Genomic DNA, 21,038 nt, shown 5'->3' with positions numbered 1-21,038 from the left:
TTCTCAGATTTCACTGAGGGTCACATGACCTGTGATGTCAGCTTCTCTCCCTGCTCTGATAAAGGTCGTTTACAAGCCTGTAAACAAGACGTCACTGTGCTGGCCACGCCCCCTTCACTGCTGGCTACTCTCTGTTAGGATTCTTAACCCCTTCAGCTGCACAGCTCTACAGGCAGTGAGGAGACAATGCTGGGCACTGGAGCTGACATACTAGAGAGAGCATTGCACAAGAAGGTAGGGGGAAGAACCTGTGTGTATTAGCAGTGTCATTATACAGGTGGGACATGTAGTTCTACACTTACAAGTTGCTGTTGATTCTCCCAGCACTCAGGGCAGCTCTTGTATCCACCCCCTTAGCAGTGTCATTATACAGCTTGGACTTGTAGTCCTATACATACAACATGCTGCAGAGTCTCCCAGCAGGCAGACATGTCACTCAGGGCAGCTCTTGTATCCTCTCCCTTAGCAGAGCAGGGGGAGGGGCAGAGATTGTTTTTATTGCATGTAAACAAAGGGCCAGAAAAGAACCAGGGAAATGAGGAAATATATATTTTGTTTTGCATAAAACTTGCTTAGCTCAGTTATATATCAGATTTTCAGTGCTATATATATTTTTTTTCATAACTCGGACAACCCCTTTAATAAATGTACTGCAGAACATGTACGCCTGGCTTGTTTGTGGAAATTAAGGCAGAATTCTGGTGCATTTTGATTAGTAAATTTCCCCCGATATCTCTGTACACATGGAGTGCGACGGAACTGGTTCAATGGTGCACAGAAGCCATGCAGCTCTGTAAGGAGCCATGCAGGCTCTGAGCACCTCCATGCAGACCCTGCTCCAGGCTCTGAGCACCTCCATACAGACCCTGCTCCAGGCTCTGAGCACCTCCATACAGACCCTGCTCCAAGCTCTGAGCACCTCCATACAGACCCTGCTCCAGGCTCTGAGCACCTCCATACAGACCCTGCTCCAGGCTCTGAGCACCTCCATACAGACCCTGCTCCAGGCTCTGAGCACCTCTATACAGACCCTGCTCCAAGCTCTGAGCACCTCCATACAGACCCTGCTCCAAGCTCTGAGCACCTCCATACAGACCCTGCTCCAGGCTCTGAGCACCTCCATACAGACCCTGCTCCAGGCTCTGAGCCCCTCCATACAGACCCTGCTCCAGGCTCTGAGCCCCTCCATACAGACCCTGCTCCAGGCTCTGAGCCCCTCCATACAGACCCTGCTCCTTGGGCTCTACCGTGTTCCCTAAAGCAGAACTTTCTTTGCAAAGAGGTTTCCATAAAGTGTAGAGAAAAATGATGATGTAAAATGGGCCTAAATATCTGTATTCTGACATTATTTTTGTGTTATGCTGTCAGTAAAAGTGAATTTGTGATGAGATGATTTTACTCTGTATCTCTCTCAGACAGTCACTCTCTGCGCTATTACTACACGGGGGTCTCAGCTCCGGGGTCCGGGCTGCCAGAGTTCTCCATAGTTGGATATGTGGATGATCAGCAGATTGATTTATACAATAGTGATATCAAGAAAAATATTCCTGTGGCTCCATGGATGAAAAAGGATCCTGAATACTGGAGGAGAGAGACCGATATTGCGAAACAAACCGAGCCTCTTATCAAACATGATGTAAAGACAGCAATGCGCCGCTTCAACCAAACAGAAGGTAAGAGGCTCAATGCTGTGCTTACAGTGAACCTGTCATATTAAAAACGCAGTACGTTATAGAGCAGGGGGAGCTGAGCAGAGTGATATACTGTAGGAAACAATTCCGGATAAGGGCTCATGCACACGACGGTTGTTTTAGGGGGTGGGCGGGGCTTAGGGGGTGCTAGTCGGCGCTGACTGATTCACGTGCATAACAAAACACAAGGTGCGTATTAAAATATATAACACTATATAACGACCATATAAACTGACTAAGGTCTCTGCTGTACCGTATTTTTCGCCCTATAAGATGCACCTAGGTTTTAGAGTAGAACAATAAGAAAAAAATATTTTTCATTAAACCTCAGGTCAGACCAGCAATCAGACCTCCAATGTTAATCAGACCTCAGATCAGACCCCCAATGCCTCAGATCAACCCCCAACCTTTAGCCATCTATCAGCCCCTATGTGAGCCATCAGACCCCCATGTCAGCCATAAGCCCCCCATGTCAGCCATCAGCTGCCCCATGTCTGCCATCATCCCCTTATGTCAGCCATCAGCCATATGTCAGCCCCCAGCCCTTATGTCAGCCATAAGCCCCCCATGTCAGCCATAAGCCCCCCATGTCAGCCATAAGCCCCCATGTCAGCCCCCAGCCCTTTTGTCAGCCATCAGCCCTTTATGTCTGCCATAAGCCCCCATGTCAGCCATCAGCCCCTTATGTCAGCCATCAGCCCCCCATGTCAGCTATCAGCCCCTTATGTCAGCCATCATCCATATGTCAGCCCCCAGCCCTTATGTCAGCCATAAGCGCACCATGTCAGCCATAAGCCCCCCGTGTCAGCCATAAGCCCCCCATGTCAGCCCCCAGCCCTTATGTCAGCCATAAGCCCCCCATGTCAGCCATCAGCCCCTTATGTCAGCCATCAGCCCCCCATGTCAGCCATAAGCCCCTTATGTCATCCATCAGCCATATGTCAGCCATCAGCCCTTATGTCAGCGCAAATAAAAAAAACAAAAAACATTTACCTCTCCTGCTCCTGGTCACCATCGCGATCCTCTTCATCCAGCTGTCGGCTGTGTATTGCCGCACACAGTGTAAGGTCACAGAGCGCCCTCATGCTGTGCGCAGCCCTGCACATACGATAGCGGAGCCGAGGACCAGGAAGCGGTGAGTACAGATCCTTCAACGCTTCATTGTCCTCCTGTACTAATGAAGCGCTTCCATGATGGAAGCGCTTCATTAGTACTGCGTTTAAAGACTGCCCTGATCGCCGCGGGCCGGCAAACGATCTTCCAGGGCCCGTTCCTGGGCCGCGGCCCGGCGGTTGGGGACCGCTGCCCTAGACCACCAGGTATACTGATATTAAAACCCCTGACTGCCCTAGATCACCAGGTATAATAACATGAATCCCTTCACTTCAGCTAGAATATCAGATATAGGCCTCCTGCACACGAACGTGTGCGCCCCGTGGCCGTGCTGCAGCCCGCAAAATGCGGGCTAAAATGCACGAACACGGACCGTGGGGCAGCCACAGCGGATCGCGGACCCATTCACTTTAGTGGGGCCGCGATCCGGCCGTTCCGCAAAAAGATAGGACATGTTCTATCTTTTTGCGGAACGGAAGTACGGGACGAAACCCCACGGAAACACTCCCTAGTGCTTCGGTAGGGTTCCGTTCCGCACCATTCCGCATCTCCGGATTTGCGGACCCATTGAAGTGAATGGGTCCTCATCTGTGATGCGGAATGCACACGGAACGGTGCCCGTGTATTGCAGATCCACAAATGCGGTCCGCAATGCGGCAACGGGACACCTACGGTCGTGTGCAGGAGGCCATACTGAAATTAACCACATTAATGCTCTAGACTTCCAGGTATACTGACATTAACCCCTTCACTGCCCAAGACCACGCAGGATCATGCCCAAGGCCATCAAGGATACTGGAATGAATCCTCTCGCTGTCCTAGACAACTTGGTTTACTAACATTAACCTGTTCAATGCCCTGGTCCTTCAGGTATACTGACATTAACCCTTTCATTGGCTAAGACCACCACTAGAATTCACCCTCTCACTGTCCAAGATCACCAGGTATACTGACATTAACTATTTTATCGCTCTAATCCACCAAGCATTCTCACATTAACTTCTTCGCTATACTAGACCACCAAATTGGAAACTTTTCAATGCTTCAGATCACCAAGGATGCTGTCACTACCACCCTTACTGTCATATACCACCAGGCATACAGACATTAACCCCTTCAATATAGCTGATAGTGGGCTACGGCCAGCATTGGGAAAAGAAGTTACCCAAGGAGGCCCAAGCTGTTCTTTTGGCAACAGGGCCTGTGAGCATTTAGCAATGCTTCTGGTATAAACAGTATGTAGTAAATTACCAATTAATTTTTTCAATTCAGATGTGAAAATTAAATGTATTTTATTCTTGTGGTCCTGGCTACGGTGGGAACAGAGTGGACGAACCAAGTTGGGGAGGGGTGACTTGACTGTCAACTATCAATGCCTGAGGTGTGCCGGAAGCCATGGCCGTGTGCGAGCTAAATGAGGGGCATGCCTGATGGTGAGAGAGGTGAAGAAAGGGGAAGGGTGGGAGGGGTAGAGCGCGGCGTCCATGATGGGAGAGCAAGGCGGCGCTATATAGGCCTCCTTCGCCCCTCCCACAAACACAGGCTGAGCTTCAGCCTTAACTACTTGTGGTCCTGGCTACGGTGGGAACAGAGTGGACGAACCAAGTTGGGGAGGGGTGACTTGACTGTCAGCTATCAATGGCTGAGGTGTGCCGGAAGCCATGGCCGTGTGCGAGCTAAATGAGGGGCAAAAATCAATCGGGTAGGAAAGATTAATGCGGAACTCATAGAGCTAAGCTGGTGAAGGCTTTGGCAATCTCGACCTGCGGGTTCGGAACGTAGTGCGTGAAACAGGAAGATTGCCATCTGCCCATTTTCTGGATGACGTGCGCTGGGACCCCATGACTTGACGCTGCGGATGCCGCCCCTATGCGAAATTAATGTCCCGAAATGGCCTTGGCATCGAACCCTAGTCCGGAAGCTAAGATTCTGATGTGGTGAACGAACTGTGACGCCGTGAGATGTTTGGAGTTGAAGGGAAAAAGAGGGCTGCCCGGCGCAGGATCTTTTGAGGTGGCGAATAGCTTTTTGAACACGGCAACCGGGCACCAGTCATTGAAAGTCTGGTAATAGCGAATTTTGACTGGCGGTCCCACTTGAGAATTTTTGGTGGAGTGGAGTGATAGGGTGCAATACGTCTGCTGCCAGGCTAATTGATCTAAAGTGGGGCCTGCGTGTCCAGGAGAGCTGGTGAATTCCCCAGGCCGTAAGAACCCGTAAAAACAGAGGTACATGGCTGCTTTGATCACTATGTTTTTATATGGCCCGAAAGGATCATTGTCTAGGGAGGTGGAAAAGGCCCTGAACATTGCCCCGGTGACTGGTTTCCTGCGGGACTCTGGCTTGCTGCTGTTCTTTTGAATCCCTCTCAGGGTGGATTTTATGGCTTGAGACGAAAATATGGACTGGCTGGCTGGGTGATCTAAAGAGAAAAAATGTTGTACCCCTGCTAGGTATAATTTGATGGTATTGAATGATAGGTGAAGGTCTGTGTGACAATAAGCCAGGAATGCCATGACATAAGTTGTTCGGTCCAGTTGTTCCTGTGGATGTCTGAGGGAGAATTGTATGAAGGTTTCCCACCCTGTCTTGTAGTTCCTGGCTGTATTGAGGGATAAGGAGTTATGGATGAGTGACTTAGCCGTTCTGACATGCTTGCTTAATCCATCGTCAGTGTCTCGAGGGTGGGTGAAGGGTGGGTGGAGGGACCCCTGATGGATCTGCGTCTGGCATTACCTGAAAGAAAACAGGGAAGTTGAAACGAGAGAGGGCATCGGCCGCCGTTTGCTGAACCCTGTATGAACCTACATGAGAAATGAAAATTATACTGTAACGCAAGACACACTAGTCTGCGGACAAAAGGCATGATTTGTGGAGAAGAGGAACGGCCTTTGATGAGGATTTCTACGACTGCCTGATTGTCTGTGACGAAGATGACTGGCTTATTCCTCCAAATCTCCCCCCAGATCTGGGCAGCTGTGATGATGGGATAGATTTCTAGAAGTGGAGAGGATTTGATGGAACTCTGAACGGAAGAAATCTGAGGCGGCCAAGGACCCGCGAACCAGTGGGTGTTGAATATGGCTGCAAACCCTTTTGGAAGCTGCTGCGTCGGAAAAGACTGTGGGTAAATTGTGGTCCCACGAAGGGACGAAGAGGGAGATGCCATTCCAGTTTGAAAGGAAATGGTGCCACATGTGTAGATCGGCCGTTGCGGCGGCATCGAGATGGATCAAAGCGTCCCGATCCGAGGCAGCAGGTAAAAGTTGCAGCAATCTGGAAATGAAGGCCAGCCCCTGAGGCATGATCTTAGAGGCGAAATTTAACATTCCCAGAAGTGACTGGAGTTCGACCTTGGCGAGGGTCCTGGCCGTGACCGATTTCCTGATGGAATCTTGGATTTTCTTGAGTTTGTCAGGCAATCTGGCTTCCATCTTACCAGTGTCCAAGATGATCCCCAGGAAGGTTATTACTGAAGATGGACCTTCAACTTTTGCTGGGGCAACCGGGACGTTTAGTTTCGAAAATATGTCGAGAAGAACCTGGAGCTGATTGGGTGCTTGATCTGAGGTCTCGAACAACAGGAAGTCATCAAGGTAGTGGATGACCCTGGAGCATCCGCCGTGATTGACCAAGACCCAGTGGAGAGCTATGGCGAATTGATCAAACAGCCAGGGGCTGCTCTTTGATCCAAAAGTCAATCTGTCTGCAAAATAGTACAGTTCCCTCCACTTGATGCCATAGAACTTCCATAATTGAGGTGAAACTGGAAGAAGCTTAAAGGCGTCGGCAATGTCTGCCTTGGAAAGCCAAGCGCCTGATCCCAGCTAGAGAATCAACCGAATGGCTTCGTCCAAGGAAGAGTACTGCATGGAGAAGTCCTCAGAAGGAATGCGCGAATTTAAATTAGGTGTGCTGGAAGCATGAGGAGCAGAAAGGTCGAATATCAGCCTTTATTTATTAGAAAAAAAAATCGTGACCAGACCAATGGGGTTGACCCTCCAGATGTCAAAGGGGGGGACTGCAAATGGACCCAGGAGAAAACCCTTGCTGATCTCGGACTGGATGAGGGAGTCCACTGATTCTGGATCTGCCAAGGCGGAACGGAGATTGGAGCCTTCCCATGTTGTCTGTGGGGAGGAAACTAGCCCTGTGTGGAACCCCTGTAAAAACCCAGAAATCAAAAACTGCACGAATGTGGGGTCGTGATGATGCAAAAGGAGGGCGGCCAGTAGATCGATGTTGACTCCAGCTAGTCATAGATGTTTGGAGGATCTTTGCGGACAAGACGACTGGGGATGGGCCCTGAAACAAATGGAGCAAACGTGCAAAGCCTTGCATTTTGCAAAATAACAGTCAGACCAATTGAAATTATTGCAGACCTGACTTCTGCCCAAAAACACTATGGGCCTGCCCCATTTGTCGACGTTCTGCCCTGAACTTGAAGAACCGGAAGGGATGGCAGAGGGTCTACCTTGGGCCAGAGATCCTGAATTGGGACACCAGTCGGAGGAATGCGAGATGGATTGACAGGTGGCACAGGTGGGTGCATTGAGTCCCGCAAAATGCCTGCAGAACAGCTCCATGTCTAGTGTGGACCAATCCGTCATGTGCTGGAATTGGGACAGAGCAGCAGCGGCTTTGGCAGAGAACGAGCGATGGTAGTCATAAAAAGCATGACCTCCATACTTGTGTCCCAAATCAGTGACCCTGTAAAGGTAGATGTCGAGTTCCTCCCTACGGTGTGGTTGGGCAGAGCATAGGATATCCCGGAATAGGCTGAAAGCCAGCACAAACTCCAGAATGGAGAGTTTTTTGTGCAACCGGGCATCTTTGGATTTAAGAACCACTGACACGTCTCCACATGCAATGGTCTTGTTTTCGTTGGAATCGTGGGTTGAAATGAGTATGGAAGCCAGGTTTATGTCTTTACCTGCCAAAATGTCCTTCCGGATGTTGTCAGGAACGAAGTGTGACGGGGCAATGGTAAAGGAGCTGGAAGCCCTACCTGGGGTTGGGGCCTGAGTGGCGGAGGGGCCTGGAACCGGAGAGGTAGGAATGTTCGGAATTGACGGCCTGGTCTCCACAACCAGCAACCTGGTCTGGATGTCAGACACTGAACTGGCAAGAGTGTTGATGGTGGAGTGAAGCTGGGCCAGCGCTGTCTGGATCGTGGACAGGGACACTTGTTCTTCCGCAGCTAAGATAGGCCCAGCAGTTAGTAGTCGGTACAACTCTGCTTTGCGAGCCGAGGCAGGATAGCGGATGCCTCTCCTAGTTAGTTCGGTCATTAGCTTTGGAATGGTCCACTGCCTGAACGAAAGATTGCTTCCATGGGCCGAGCTGGGTGATTCCGGAATGGAGCGAGTCTCGGCGATATCGGAAGCGTGGGACATCGTGCTGTGGAATAAATGACGGAAAGTATGGAGGGTGGTAGAGCCACCTGACACCAACGAGTGAACCTGCGGAACCCTCTGAAAATAAACACCGAAGTGTGACAGAAAACCGTCACCAAGAAGAGGGGTAAGAGGGCTGACCCACCTGACGAGCTGACCTAGATTACCTGAAAGAAAGGCGACATACATGATTCCGGCCAGATCCTAAAGGTCGAAGAAGTGAAAACCGAACTTACCTGGACTTGGCGTATGAAACCGTGGAACAGGAATGACCTGGATGGAAAGGGACCTGAGACTGGTACCTGGAGGAAATCACCTAAGCGAAATTTGAACCAGACAGACCTCTGGGATGACCCTGGAAAACATAGGGTGATGCTTGAGAGATGCTGGAGATAAAGTAGAACCCGACGTGGATCAGGGAGCGGGAGCCCGCAATGTCAAGGAACTTAACCATGCCTGATACATGTGAGGCAAGAGAGCGAAACGAATGACCTGATGCGTATCAGGTGGTGAACTAGCTGCGTGGCTAGTGGCAAATGCCCCTGAGGCGCATCAGGGTCCAACCAGGTTGAAACAGCCCGATGCGTGTCAGACGACCGATGTACCTGCTGCGTGGCAGGACCGTGAAGAAGCACCTGATGCGTGTCAGGAATATACAAAATGACATAAAAGAAAAACCTGTCCCTGATGCGTGTCAGGGCGGTAAATGAACCTGATGCGTGTCAGGAAAATAAAACATGAACTGCTGCGTGGCAGACAAAAGATCGAATGAACCTGATGCGTGTCAGGAAAAAATGAAATGACATGAATCTGCTGCGTGGCATACAAATGACCGGATAAAACCTGATGGGTATCAGGACAATAAAAGGCATGAATCTGCTGTGTGGCATACAATGACCGGATGAAACCTGATGCGTGTCAGGAAAAAATGAAATGACATGAATCTGCTGCGTTGCATGCAAATGACCGGATAAAACCTGATGCGTATTAGGACAATAAAAGGCATGAAGACTAACCGGAATTTTTTTTTTTTTAATGTGAGGCGCAGGACCGACCCCAAGTCCGCCATAAGGAGATCGGCATGTGCCACATGTCTGTGCGCCGCCTGCACCAATGATGGGACAACACCCTGAGAAAATGATGGATCAGTGATTGCTCCAGGGGAACAGATCTTATTTGGGTGACATGTGATGCAGGCATGAGTGCATGATATGTGTTCTGTGATTTAAATGCAAGTGGTTGCCAAACAGACATTAAGAGGGGTAGCCAGACCTTATGATATCACAGCAAGCCTAAACGATTTATTCACATGGTGATGTTTGATGCGTAGTTGTTATTGTGCAGTGTCTGGATGGACTGAAGGGCTGAGATCGAAATGTGAACTGTGAACTGACAGGCAGGTGCGCAGATGGAGCATGTGAGACCCGATCAACTGGAAGCAGTGGCTACCTGAGCGTCCGGCGTTGCCCAGGAGACCAGTGCAGGAGAGTCGGGCCCAGTATCGCGAGAACACGTGCGGCTAGCTGGTTGTGCTGAAAGCGCAGAAAGAACGGCGCCGAGGCTCCCAGGACGGGGAGCAGCTCAAGGCGCCGCTTAGCTTACCGGAGGAGAGAGGATCGAATCGGTGCGGTATAACCTTCAGAGCGGCGGCAGGTACGGAGCGGCAGCGAGGGTAAAGCGGCAGCGTGGGAACCCGAAACCGGAAGTGATGAGACGTCACGGTAGAGCGCGGCGTCCATGATGGGAGAGCGAGGCAGCAATATATAGGCCTCCTTCGCCCCTCCCACAAACACAGGCTGAGCTTCAGCCTTAACTACATACTGTATGTAAGTGTTACGACCAGTGGGTGGGACCCACTGGTCAAACCAGAGAGTGTGGACAAGCTCTGGGTCAGACAGGTAAATTAGTCGATGCAGGCGGCAGGCAAACAGAATCAGAATGGTCAAACACAGAAGATCAGAACAGAAGACCTTTGCTATTACTGGTAGTAACTCAATGCTCAGGCAACTTCCCGGAAGAGAAAGCTGCTATTTAACCTTGTAACCCAGGAAGCACGCGCCCCTGATAGCATAAATGACAGAAAGCGGCAGGCGCGCGCCCCTATGGGACGCCAGCATAGGATGGAGCACGGAGGCAGCATGGCCGGAGGACACATCAGCGAGGAAGGAGATATGACGGGTGAGACAGCGGGACGTATGGCAGAAGGCCCAGGCCTAGCAGTAAGATTAACAATAGTTTACACAATCATTTTTCCAGTTCCTAGTCAGATAGACATGAAAGTTAGGGTTTTGATCCACTTTTATAATGGCAGTGATTTTCATAATGTCACATGTTCCTCTGCTGTCTGCAGGCTTCCATTTCTACCAGGTGATGTACGGCTGTGAGCGGAGAGATGACGGCAGCATCACGGGATACGAGCAGCACGGATATGATGGTAGAGAACTCATATTCCTGGACACACAGACGTGGACATTTATCCCTACCTTGTCCCAGGCTCAGATCACCACAGAGAAAATCAACAGTCCACTTGTACAAGCGGGAATGAGGAGCAAACATTATCTAGAGGATGAATGTATCACAGCTCTGAAGGAATATATTGCGAGTGGAAGAGAAGATCTAGAGAGGAGAGGTACTCTCATACCGCATGCTATAACAGCACCATCGATAGATATGTAAGGGCAGGAAGGACAGTCCGGGTACGTCCATGTTTTACAGTAGCAGCAAAGTGGATTGAGATTTAAACCTCTTCCACATGCAGCATGAAAAGCTGAGCACATAATCCGTATAGAATTTATTTTATTTATTTTATACACTTATATAGCGCTACTATATTCTGCAGCGCTTTACAGACATTAGCATCAAGCGGTCCCCAATGGAGATCACAATCTGTTCCCTATCAGTATGTCTTTGGAGTGTAGGAGGAAATCGGAGTACATGGGGGAAACCCACACAGACATGGAGAGAACATACAAACTCCATACAGATGTCCTTGGTTGGATTCGATCCCAGGACCCCAGCGCTGCAAGGCACCGATGCTAACCAAATTGACATGCAATATTAAATCTATGCATGTCAATTTATGGTGAGGATTTCCTTTCCAATGCATAGAGGTGGAATCTGTGCCAAATCCATGTGTAACTGGCGCAGATTTTGTTGTGGCATCACAGTTCCATCCTTCAACTGCCACCGGCTGCAGCAGAAAGGACACACCTCCTGAGAAAGTGCACGCCCCCTAAGCTGCCATCTTGAAATAAATCTAGCTCAACAACTGGAGCAATGAATAGGGAGATCTCTGGATCCATGTGAGGTACAGGGCTGCTTCCAACTTTGTTAGAAAGCTACTGTCATGCTCTATATGATATCAGATTTTCATTTTTTACAGAGTACTGGTGTGTCTTTTGTGTTTGCTTTAGTATTAAAGCCACGGCAGTGTGCACTGGTACTGTCCATCATTTTCTTTTTCTGTGTTATACACAGTACAGGGGGCTCTGCTGATTGTACAGACTGCCGGAGTATAGGACATAGGAGTCCATTTATATTTTCTTCTTCTTCCCTCTCAGTTCAGCCGCAGGTGAAGGTCTCCGGTCAGAAGAAAGGTGACACCATGATGCTTCACTGCCATGTGTACGGATTTCACCCCCGAGCTGTGCACGTGAAGTGGATGAAGAACGGGGACGACGTTCCCGACTATGAGACCACACACACCCTCCCCAATCCTGACGGCACCTATCAGATCAGGGTCAGTGCGGAAGTGATCCCCAAAGAGGGCGAGAGTTACTCCTGTTATGTGGATCACAGCAGCCTGGGCGAGCCGCTGAACGTTGTGTGGGGTGAGTTGTATCCATACTGGGCGGATGACTGGATCACGGGGGCGATTTTAACATGCACTTTCCCACCCAACCTATAGTCCATTGTGTAACTGTTAAATATTCAAGCATTAACAAAACTACTATTGAACAAACAATATATAACACATTATAGTTAAAGTCCCCGCAAATACCACAAGAAATGCACAACCACATACTGTATACACTCTGCACACCTGCATAGACACACGTGTCCTCTAGACAGACATTCTGATCGCACTCCAGATACACTCTCTGCACATCAGCATACACCATACAAATTATTTTTTACACTCACTACACACGCTTCAAATACACTAAGCATTAACTCAACACATATACACACTGCACACTCCAAACCAACACTCTGCATGCCTGTATACGCACACTGCACACACACTTTGCATATCTGCATAGACACCGTGCTCACCTGTTTGCACAAACTCCAGATACTTGCTGACACTCTCCATGCATACAGCCACTGCACTCCTTTAGTGCATCAGTACTACATCAGTATTTTACTAGCAATTCGTGATGTAGCTCAGAGCATTTGTAAGAAACATTTAAAGAGACTTTTTGTTATCAAATAAACTGCGAATGTCACGTTCGGGTGTTGGGAGGGAAACACCACACCGAACATAGGAGGGAAAGGGGTGAGGGAATAAGGCCTGGAAACTAGGGAGAGGAGATGGACACCACCTAGTAAAACCATAAGCAAAGTCCTGACTAACTACCAGTATGAACAGACCCCAGAGGTAGGTGAGTACGTACACAGGAATACCTAGTGTCCTAACTCACCCTATAGGACCCTGGTACTAATGTCAGGACTGAGACAACCTGTGCCTCCAAAAGAAAGGACGAACAGGAGTCTCCGCCAGGCCTTAATACAAATGACAGGGAAATGCAACACACAAAATAACCCAAACAAAATACAAAAGGGAAAGAAAGCACTTAACTTCAAGTGGCTATGGCAGCACCAGGAACTCAGCTGAGATCCACACACCAGCTGTCCACAACTCCAACAGAAGCTATAAACCGCACAGCATAGTGGGAGGAACAACAATAAATAGAGAAGCTTTACTGACCATAATAGCCACACCTGGGGAAAGAAGGTGCGGCGTGCACAAAAAAAAAAACACAGACGTCATTTGATCCAAACGGAAAACATCTCAGATCAAACCACATGTTGCCAGTCTCACTGATCTCCTGCCACCTGTCAGGGGAACGTCATGTTTAAAAATTAGATGGCCCTTTAGGCAGGTGCCTAGGCTTGCCCCCTTCTCCTGGATCAAATATGACCGTGATCATTTAATGTGTATGGGGGCCTCCTAACCGCCACCCAACAGCTGTTGTCGAGAAGGGGGAAGTATCATCCATATATTGTTCCCACTGCTGCCATTCTATTGTCACCCATACAAGAAATCAGGCATCAAGTATCACAGCCTGAGAAATACACACTAAGGGAAAATTAAAAGGATAGCTATAAAGCTAGATTATGCAAAAGTATGCAGTACTGTTTGGGAGCAAAGGTGTGTAATCCAGCACCAACTCGTGGAAGCAGTAAACTGGCTGCGTTATGGATCCACAGCATGTTCATGACCGAGGAGATCAACCAAAGTCGTACAAAGGAATCCAGTGTGTTGAATAAAATTAGAACTTTATTCTAGTACTCAGGTTTTCTAATGCAACTATTGGAATAAAGATTGAATTTTATTCAACATGCTGGATTCCTTCTTACAACTTTAGATATGTAATCCTATTACACTATACATATGTCTTTACTACAGCTGAGGTAGACGCGAATGTGAATCTCTGATACATTAAGCTCTCAGTGTAAACTGCTGCTCATATATATCTGTTCTTCATATATTTTCTGTTCTTGTTCTAGAAGCAACACCAGAACCAAGCAATCCAAATCAGTGGGTCATAGCTATGTTCTTAACTATGGTCACAGCTGTGGTGGTCTTTCTTCTTGTTTTTGTTGTTGGTAGATTTGTCCTGCGTAAAAGTAAGTGTCAGTAATACAGCTCTTCTCTTCTATACGATCACAAAGAAAGTAAAAAAATATATAGTACTGGTGTAGAAGAGGAAATAAACAGCGGCACTCACCAGTGTGTGAAAATAGCAGCAGCTTTATTCCAAAATCAAGTGTGTCATGGAAATAGACAAACAAGACTGCGTCCGTGTAAAAGGATGAATCAAAATATAAAAACAACAATATACATGTAACAACAAAAGGCTGTAAGCACTGTGCACAATGTGTATGCATGATTATAAATATGTTTTTACAGAAAGGGACTAAGATCATTCCTGTCGTTTAATCCAAGCTCCCCCAGGGCTTGTGTACGCAGGATCCACCTTGCTTCCCTCTGCAGAAGTAGGCGATGTCTATCCCCTCCCTGCAGAGGGGTGGGCACAGTCTCCAGGCCGGAGAAGGAGATACAGTCAATGTCACCACCATGGGCCTCTCTAACATGATCTATAAATCTCGGGCAACCCTTCCCTGTCTTGATAGAGTTGAAGTGCTCCCTAACTCTTTCGAAGAGGCACCTAATGGTCTTCCCAATATAGAATCGCCCGCAGGTGCACAGCAGTAGATACACCACGTATGTGCTCCGGCAGTTCATAAAGGTGTTGATTCTATGTTGGGTCCCAGCAAACTCAATGTACTTTTTTGGGGAATTGTGGGGGCACAGTGAACAACTGCCACATCTAAAATTACCTTTGGGTAGGTTGCTCCTAAGCCAGTCTTTGCTCTTACTCGGCTGGAACCTACGTCTAACAAGTCTGTCTTTAACAGTGTGGCTCCTTCTGAAAGAAATCAATGGTTTCTGTTCTGTGAGCTCGTTCAGGGTTCCATCTCTCCTCAAAATATCCCAATTTTTGAAAATTACTGAGCGGATCCGCTCTGCCATAGGGCTATATTTAAAGGAGATTGCAAACCTGGTGCCCCTAGTGTCTGTCTTACTCTGATCACCCCTGTAACTACCACTCTTCAATAAATTATCCTGTGAGAAGCCCTGTTCTACTCTCTTCATGTCTCTATTAAACAGTTCTTCTGGGTACCCTCTCTTCAATAATCAAAGTTTTAAATCATGAGCCTGACTGTGGTATCCAATGTGTTTACTATTGATATGCCTCAATCTGATGAATTGTCCGTATGGTACGGCTTTTTTGACACTCTGTGGATGGAAGCTGTCATGGTGGAGCAAGGAGTTGGTCGCCGTGGGCTTGCGAAAGCCCTCCGTGACCAACTCGTCGCCCTCCACCAGGACAGCCACATCCAGGAATTCCAGTCTGGTGCCTCCAAAGTTTCGGGTGAAGGTCATTCCCATGTCATTTCTATTGAGAAAATCAACAAACTCGCTGCACTCATTCTCTGTACCTTCCCATACTATGAACACGTCGTCCACAAAACGTAAATACGTTTTTAACTTAGGTAAGAATGGGTTCATAGTAGAGTAAATATACCTGTCCTCTAATCTGGCAAGGTACATATTCGCGAATGTGCAGGAGACGGGGTTCCCCATAGCCGTACCCAGCCTTTGCCTGAACCACTCGTTCCCAAACTGAAACACTTGTTGACACTCTCCATGCATACAGCCACTGTATTAGGATTATATAGGATTTACTCAAGTGCCTCACCAATGAAATCACAATACATCGGACTCTTTCCTAAATTTGTTACGATGTCAAGGACCGCCTCCACACCCGCATTATGAGGGATGCGGGTGTAGAGGCTCTCCACATCGAGGGATACCAATTGGTAACCTTCTTGCCAATGTAGTTCCTTTAGGGCTAATAGAAAATTATTGGTGTCCCTGAGATAAGCAGGGGCACTGGTGAGGGCTGGTCTCAGGAGCCAGTCTACATATTTAGACAAAGGCTCTGTCACTGATACAATCCCCGCGACGATGGGGTGTCCTGGGGGGTGGCTCAGCGACTTGTGGACCTTCGGAAGAAAGTACCAAGATGGTTTAGCTGGGGACGAGGGGACAAGTTTGTCCAACATATTCCTACGGAGGAAAAAAAAAATATATATATCACAGTAATTCTATCCATTTACAGTATTTGCATATTTTTTCAAGCTCTTTATTAATTATAACTTTTTCTTAACTTTTGACAAAAAGTGATGAATGGAAATGGAGCTGCACATAAGAAGCCTGTGGGCTGCACGTGGCCACCCTGTATATAGTGTATAGAGTCAGTGCAGGAGGGTATAGTAGTGCTGATATAATATACCAGACAGCAATCTGTATGAAACACACTAAACAACTAGAACTGGAAAGCTTTCAGTTTATTGACAACAGGACCTGTTTTTCGGAATTTTGCAACTGCACGGTTAGGAATGGGAAGCCCGTTCGGGGTGGCATGGGTTGAAATCTTCTACGATGACACATGTGCTTCATTCACCGAAAATTAAGACAATTTTAAAATGTTCTGCTTGGGATAACATCACCCTTCACATCAGAAGAAAAATCCTGCTTTAACACAAGAATTAATAAAGTTACGTTAACATGAAGCACACCAGCTTGATAGGTCACACACCAATCTTCTCACTAGAAAATCTGAACTTGAATACAAGAAAATAAAAGAAAATAAAAGTTTTGTTTGTTTTAAAATCATGATTCACCCAACACAAAAATTTGAGCACACGTTTATTTTTTGAGGTGGGTAAGCCGCTGCCACACTTCTACCCGATCCTATTATAGGGTCCATTTACACGTCCACAAAATGGGTCCGCATCCGTTGCGCAATTTTGCAGAACGGGTGCAGACCCATTTATTTTCAATGGGGCCGGAATGTGCTGTCCGCATCTGCATTTGCGGATCCGCATCCGCATTTGCGGATCCGCATTTCCGCATCAGTGCTTCCGCAAAAAAATAGAACATGTCCTATTCTTGTCCGCAATTGCGGACAAGATTAGGCATTTTCTATTATAGTGCCAGCGATGTGCGGTCTGCAAATTGCGGAATGCACATTGCCGGTGTCTGTGCTTTGCGGATTCTCAATTTGCGGATACGCAAAACACTTACGGACGTCTGAATGGACCCCCTTTGTGAGCAGATTCCACCATTGTGCAGCCTTTCAAGATACAAGTGTCTATCGTGTCTGCATGTTCTCACCATCCCACTTATGACCTTCTATTATGTTTCTGTTAGAGGGGAGATGGACTAGATATTCATAGGATTCTTTCTAATTCCATCTTCTCGTCTTACTTTAGGAAAGATACCCAACTACAAACCACCAGAAGTGAGTATTCTGTATACATGGCCCTGCTGAGATGTGATAGTGGAGTAGTGAATATGGATGACAGCAGGGGCGTAGCTAAATGCTCATGGGCCCTGGTACAAGAGTTCAGCATATGATGTATATAGTGTGAGCCCTGCACTCTGTGTATAGGATATCACTCAATAAGATTGTAATACTGAATTTAAGGAGAAACAAATTTTTAAACAAATGTTAGAATATTTCAAAAGTTGTGTAACTTTGTATGCTCTGTTCACACTGCTGTAAAGCTTTTGGGTCCAAACAGTGACAAATTGATCTATAAAGGGGGCCACCGGTTTTCTATTGATGTTTCTGTCGTATTAACAGCAAAAATAGTGATGTAATCTGTGTTTTTCTTCCCATCAAAAGTGAAGAATGTAAACAGGGCATAACTTGTTTGATTGACTCCTCAGTGTAATGAAATATGAAATGCATTGTTTAAAAAAAATTCAATTTTCACACTAAACATTCCCTGTTATTGACAGCTCACTTGTCAGCTTTACTGTGTAGACTGGGACAAGGTCAGCAGAGGACAGGAATATAACGACAGTTCTGCTGGAGAGTAGTCCCAAGTACACACAGATAAAGACTCTGTATTCAATACCCTTGTCACTTCCAAGTCTCTGGATGAAGGGCATTACTCCACTTCTTTTCCCCCAGACTTTATTAGTTTAAAGGGATAAAATAAATATTTCAAAAGGTGGAAAGGCAGTTTGGGTTTTGTTTTTTGAAAATTTAAAAAATTCTCCATTTTCAAAGGTTTAAAGGGGTTGTTCAGCTATTTTTCTCTTTTAAATTTCAACCTCACGCTTGTGTACCTGTGGAAAAAACGTACCTGCTGCCTTCACTAATATTCTGGTCCCTGTGTCACTGCTGGGTCATGTGCTACTTGGGGGCTGCTGAGGCCTGTCATTGGCTGCAGTGGAGCATATGAACCCTCTTTATCCAGAGGTTTACAGACAGATTCTGGCATACGGCCATGCACAACATTTATTAAGTGATTTAGACATTCTTTGTGCCTCTTTTAACAAAAGGAGTGGCTTAATGAATGGAAAGGGACAAGGCACGAACTGTGCCTACAATGCGTCAAAATTTTGGTGCAGAATATTGACGTAAACTAAGCCAATGAATAGGTGGTGTATTACTGTAAGATAAAAATGACTAACAATACACCAATTTTATCTTACAGAGTGAGCTGCAGGGATACAATTGCCACATTTTCAGACTGTTTAGTATCTCAAACGAATGACGAGGCAGCACTTCCAGCATAGAGTGAACGGGTGAGGACCCCAAACTTTATTCAAGCGACGTTTCGGCCTGCTCAACGAGGCCTTTATCAAGCTGACTGTTTAGTATAAATTTATGCTGTATCTATATATGTTGGAAATAATAAATCTTGTCCGTTGTTTTTTGTTTTTTTAGGGGAATATAGGTTTGATCATTTCGTGATGCATCTAAGAAGTCTCATAATGACAGAAATCCAGAATATCGTGCAGCCCCCGTTCTGCTCCAGGTCACAAGCTCAAGTTTCAAAAGATCATATTTGCTTTATGTCAGGTCGTTTATGCTGTTTTGAATGCATCAGAAGATCACAACAATGGAGCTCATGACTTGGGACCACCAAGAATATCCAGAGTAAGGCCTCATGCATACGGCCGTTGTTTTGGTCCGCATCCGAGCCGACGTTTTGACGGCTCGGATGCGGACCCATTCACTTCAATGGGGCCGCAAAAGATGCATCCGTTGCTCAGTTCCGTGGTCCCGCTAATAAAATCTAACATGTCCTATTTTTGTCTGCGCTTTGCGGACAAAAAAAGGCATTTATATTAAAGGCTGTCCGTGCCCGCTCCGCAAATAGCGGAACGCGCACGGACGCCATCCGTGTTTTGCGGATACGCGATTTGCGGATCGCAAAACACACCACGATCGTGTGCATGAGGCCTAGTTATGAACCATGATGATTTTTCTAAATTCAGAGTTATGCCGATTGAGCAGATTTCCCTGACACCAACAATAGACTGGAAAAACAAAAATGGAACATATCAGATTTTATACTGAAATCTCTGGTACCCATGGGCTTCAATGAATCGCTAGAAAATGTTTGACATGTCTCCTTAATATTTCTCTGCCTAAATCTGCTACCCATGCCATATATCTCCCTGCTAGAAGAAGCTAGATCAAAATGTCCCTTTAGATGGGACAATACAGCAGACAATTGTTGGGAATGAATCGTTCCTTCCCGGCAATCGTCTGCTCGTCAGTGGAGGAGAGCGCTACATTTACATGCTGCACTCTCCTCCACTGTATGGGGAGGATCAATCACTAATGTCATCACTCATTCTCATACTGACTCGTTGTTTGCCGACAGCAGAGGGTGTTTACACGGCACAATCTGCTGCCGGCAAACAACGATTTATGTGTCCGTACAAATTATCTATTACCCAACGAATAAGCATTTCGCTTTAGATTCTATGTGGGCAATTATGGGCTATATAGATAAAATGCAAAACAATATACAAAAAAAGGACCTTAAATGATTGCACATGGTTTCAGTCACGGCAATAAAAGCAGCCTCTCCTCACCTCATTTAGTCTTTTCTCCCAGAAGCTATACTTTATTATGAATATGGACTGGATAGAGGCAGCCCAGCATAAAGAATGGAAGATGGTCTATCTTTACAGTATGGGGTAAATACGTTGCCTGGCTTCCTCCAGATACTTGCTTTAAACTGCACCCATGCTTTTCTTTGACAACATGGTACCAGAATCGTATATAGAAGAACGATCCTCCAATTCATGTCTCTTAACCTCTCACTTGAAAGTCCTGATGTTTCTGATGCCTTCTCATTCATCCGTCGACCAAAAGCGGGGATTTGTGCATAACTCCCTGGACTGCAGATGGTGGGCATGCTGAGATCAGATTGGGCTGCAGAATTTTTTGAGCCCTCTAAGATCAACCTGATACTGATTAGATGGAGGAGATAGAGCGAGATGAGCCATGGTTCAGTTGGCTGGTTTTATTGGTTAGAACATTAATTTTTTATGCTCAGTTGTCTACCTACAGTATATGCTCTCGCTGTCCTGCCCCTCGAGGACTCTATATACATGCAGAGATGAATCGACAGCGAGAGGGCTTCTAGCATGTGCTCAGGAGAAGATCCTGGAGAGTCACGATCTATCTATCATCTGCACGTGTTTAGCAGATCTTCCGGGACTGCAAGGCTCAGTATTTTTTACTGTAACACTTTGTATATTTTATTAACGCATTCTGTGGAAGCTGTGATATTTTTCTTTTGTGAATCTTGAAATACACATGCATTGTTCCAACAGACTTCTGATTGGCTATTATTCATCTTATTGTATTTTCAAACTGTCAATAAAAAACAAAAAAGAAAATGTTTCCGACTAAACTGTATAACATTGACTTGATTCTCATCATATATATAGCTCCAGAGAGAAGAAGGGGAAATGAACAAGAGAATCAAGTATATTATCAAGTAATTCCTGAAACACACTTTATAAAAAAATAAAATAAAATGGGCAGACAAAAAAGGTTAGGCATATGTGAATACAAAAGGAAAACAGGCTGAAAACGTGTCTACAATACAAACGCAAAAATAAAGATCTATTCAGGCGTAGAGTAATAACATAAGCCCCCAAAATGAATATACACAATTTCTTACCAAAATACAAAAATACCAATGGATAAAGTTGCATAGAAAA

General features: G+C 46.5%; 1 protein-coding gene across 3 annotated transcripts in view; it reads left to right on the top strand.

Annotated features, from left to right (window-relative positions):
* LOC120977458 (H-2 class I histocompatibility antigen, Q9 alpha chain-like) overlaps window positions 1-20,645 on the top strand; it is a 28,393-nt gene extending 7,748 nt beyond the window's left edge. Inside the window, exons 2-8 of one of the 3 annotated variants that reach the window (XM_040405422.1) lie at window positions 1,416-1,673; window positions 10,551-10,829; window positions 11,761-12,030; window positions 13,946-14,053; window positions 17,270-17,298; window positions 18,506-18,596; window positions 18,739-20,645. In XM_040405422.1, coding sequence (XP_040261356.1) covers window positions 1,416-1,673; window positions 10,551-10,829; window positions 11,761-12,030; window positions 13,946-14,053; window positions 17,270-17,298; window positions 18,506-18,565 — 1,004 coding nt within the window. In that variant the 3' untranslated portion in view covers window positions 18,566-18,596; window positions 18,739-20,645. Of the gene's footprint in view, window positions 1-1,415; window positions 1,674-10,550; window positions 10,830-11,760; window positions 12,031-13,933; window positions 14,054-17,269; window positions 17,299-18,505; window positions 18,597-18,738 lie in introns of all 3 variants that reach the window. The other 2 variants (XM_040405421.1, XM_040405423.1) reach the window with 2 other exon arrangements.
* The last annotated feature ends 393 nt before the right edge of the window (window positions 20,646-21,038 follow it).

This window comes from Bufo bufo, chromosome 8, assembly GCF_905171765.1.
Source record: "Bufo bufo chromosome 8, aBufBuf1.1, whole genome shotgun sequence".
In the NCBI taxonomy this organism is placed as follows: domain Eukaryota; kingdom Metazoa; phylum Chordata; class Amphibia; order Anura; family Bufonidae; genus Bufo; species Bufo bufo.
The sequence above is the reverse complement of the archived record's forward strand: the minus strand, read 5'-3'. Positions and strand labels throughout refer to the sequence as shown.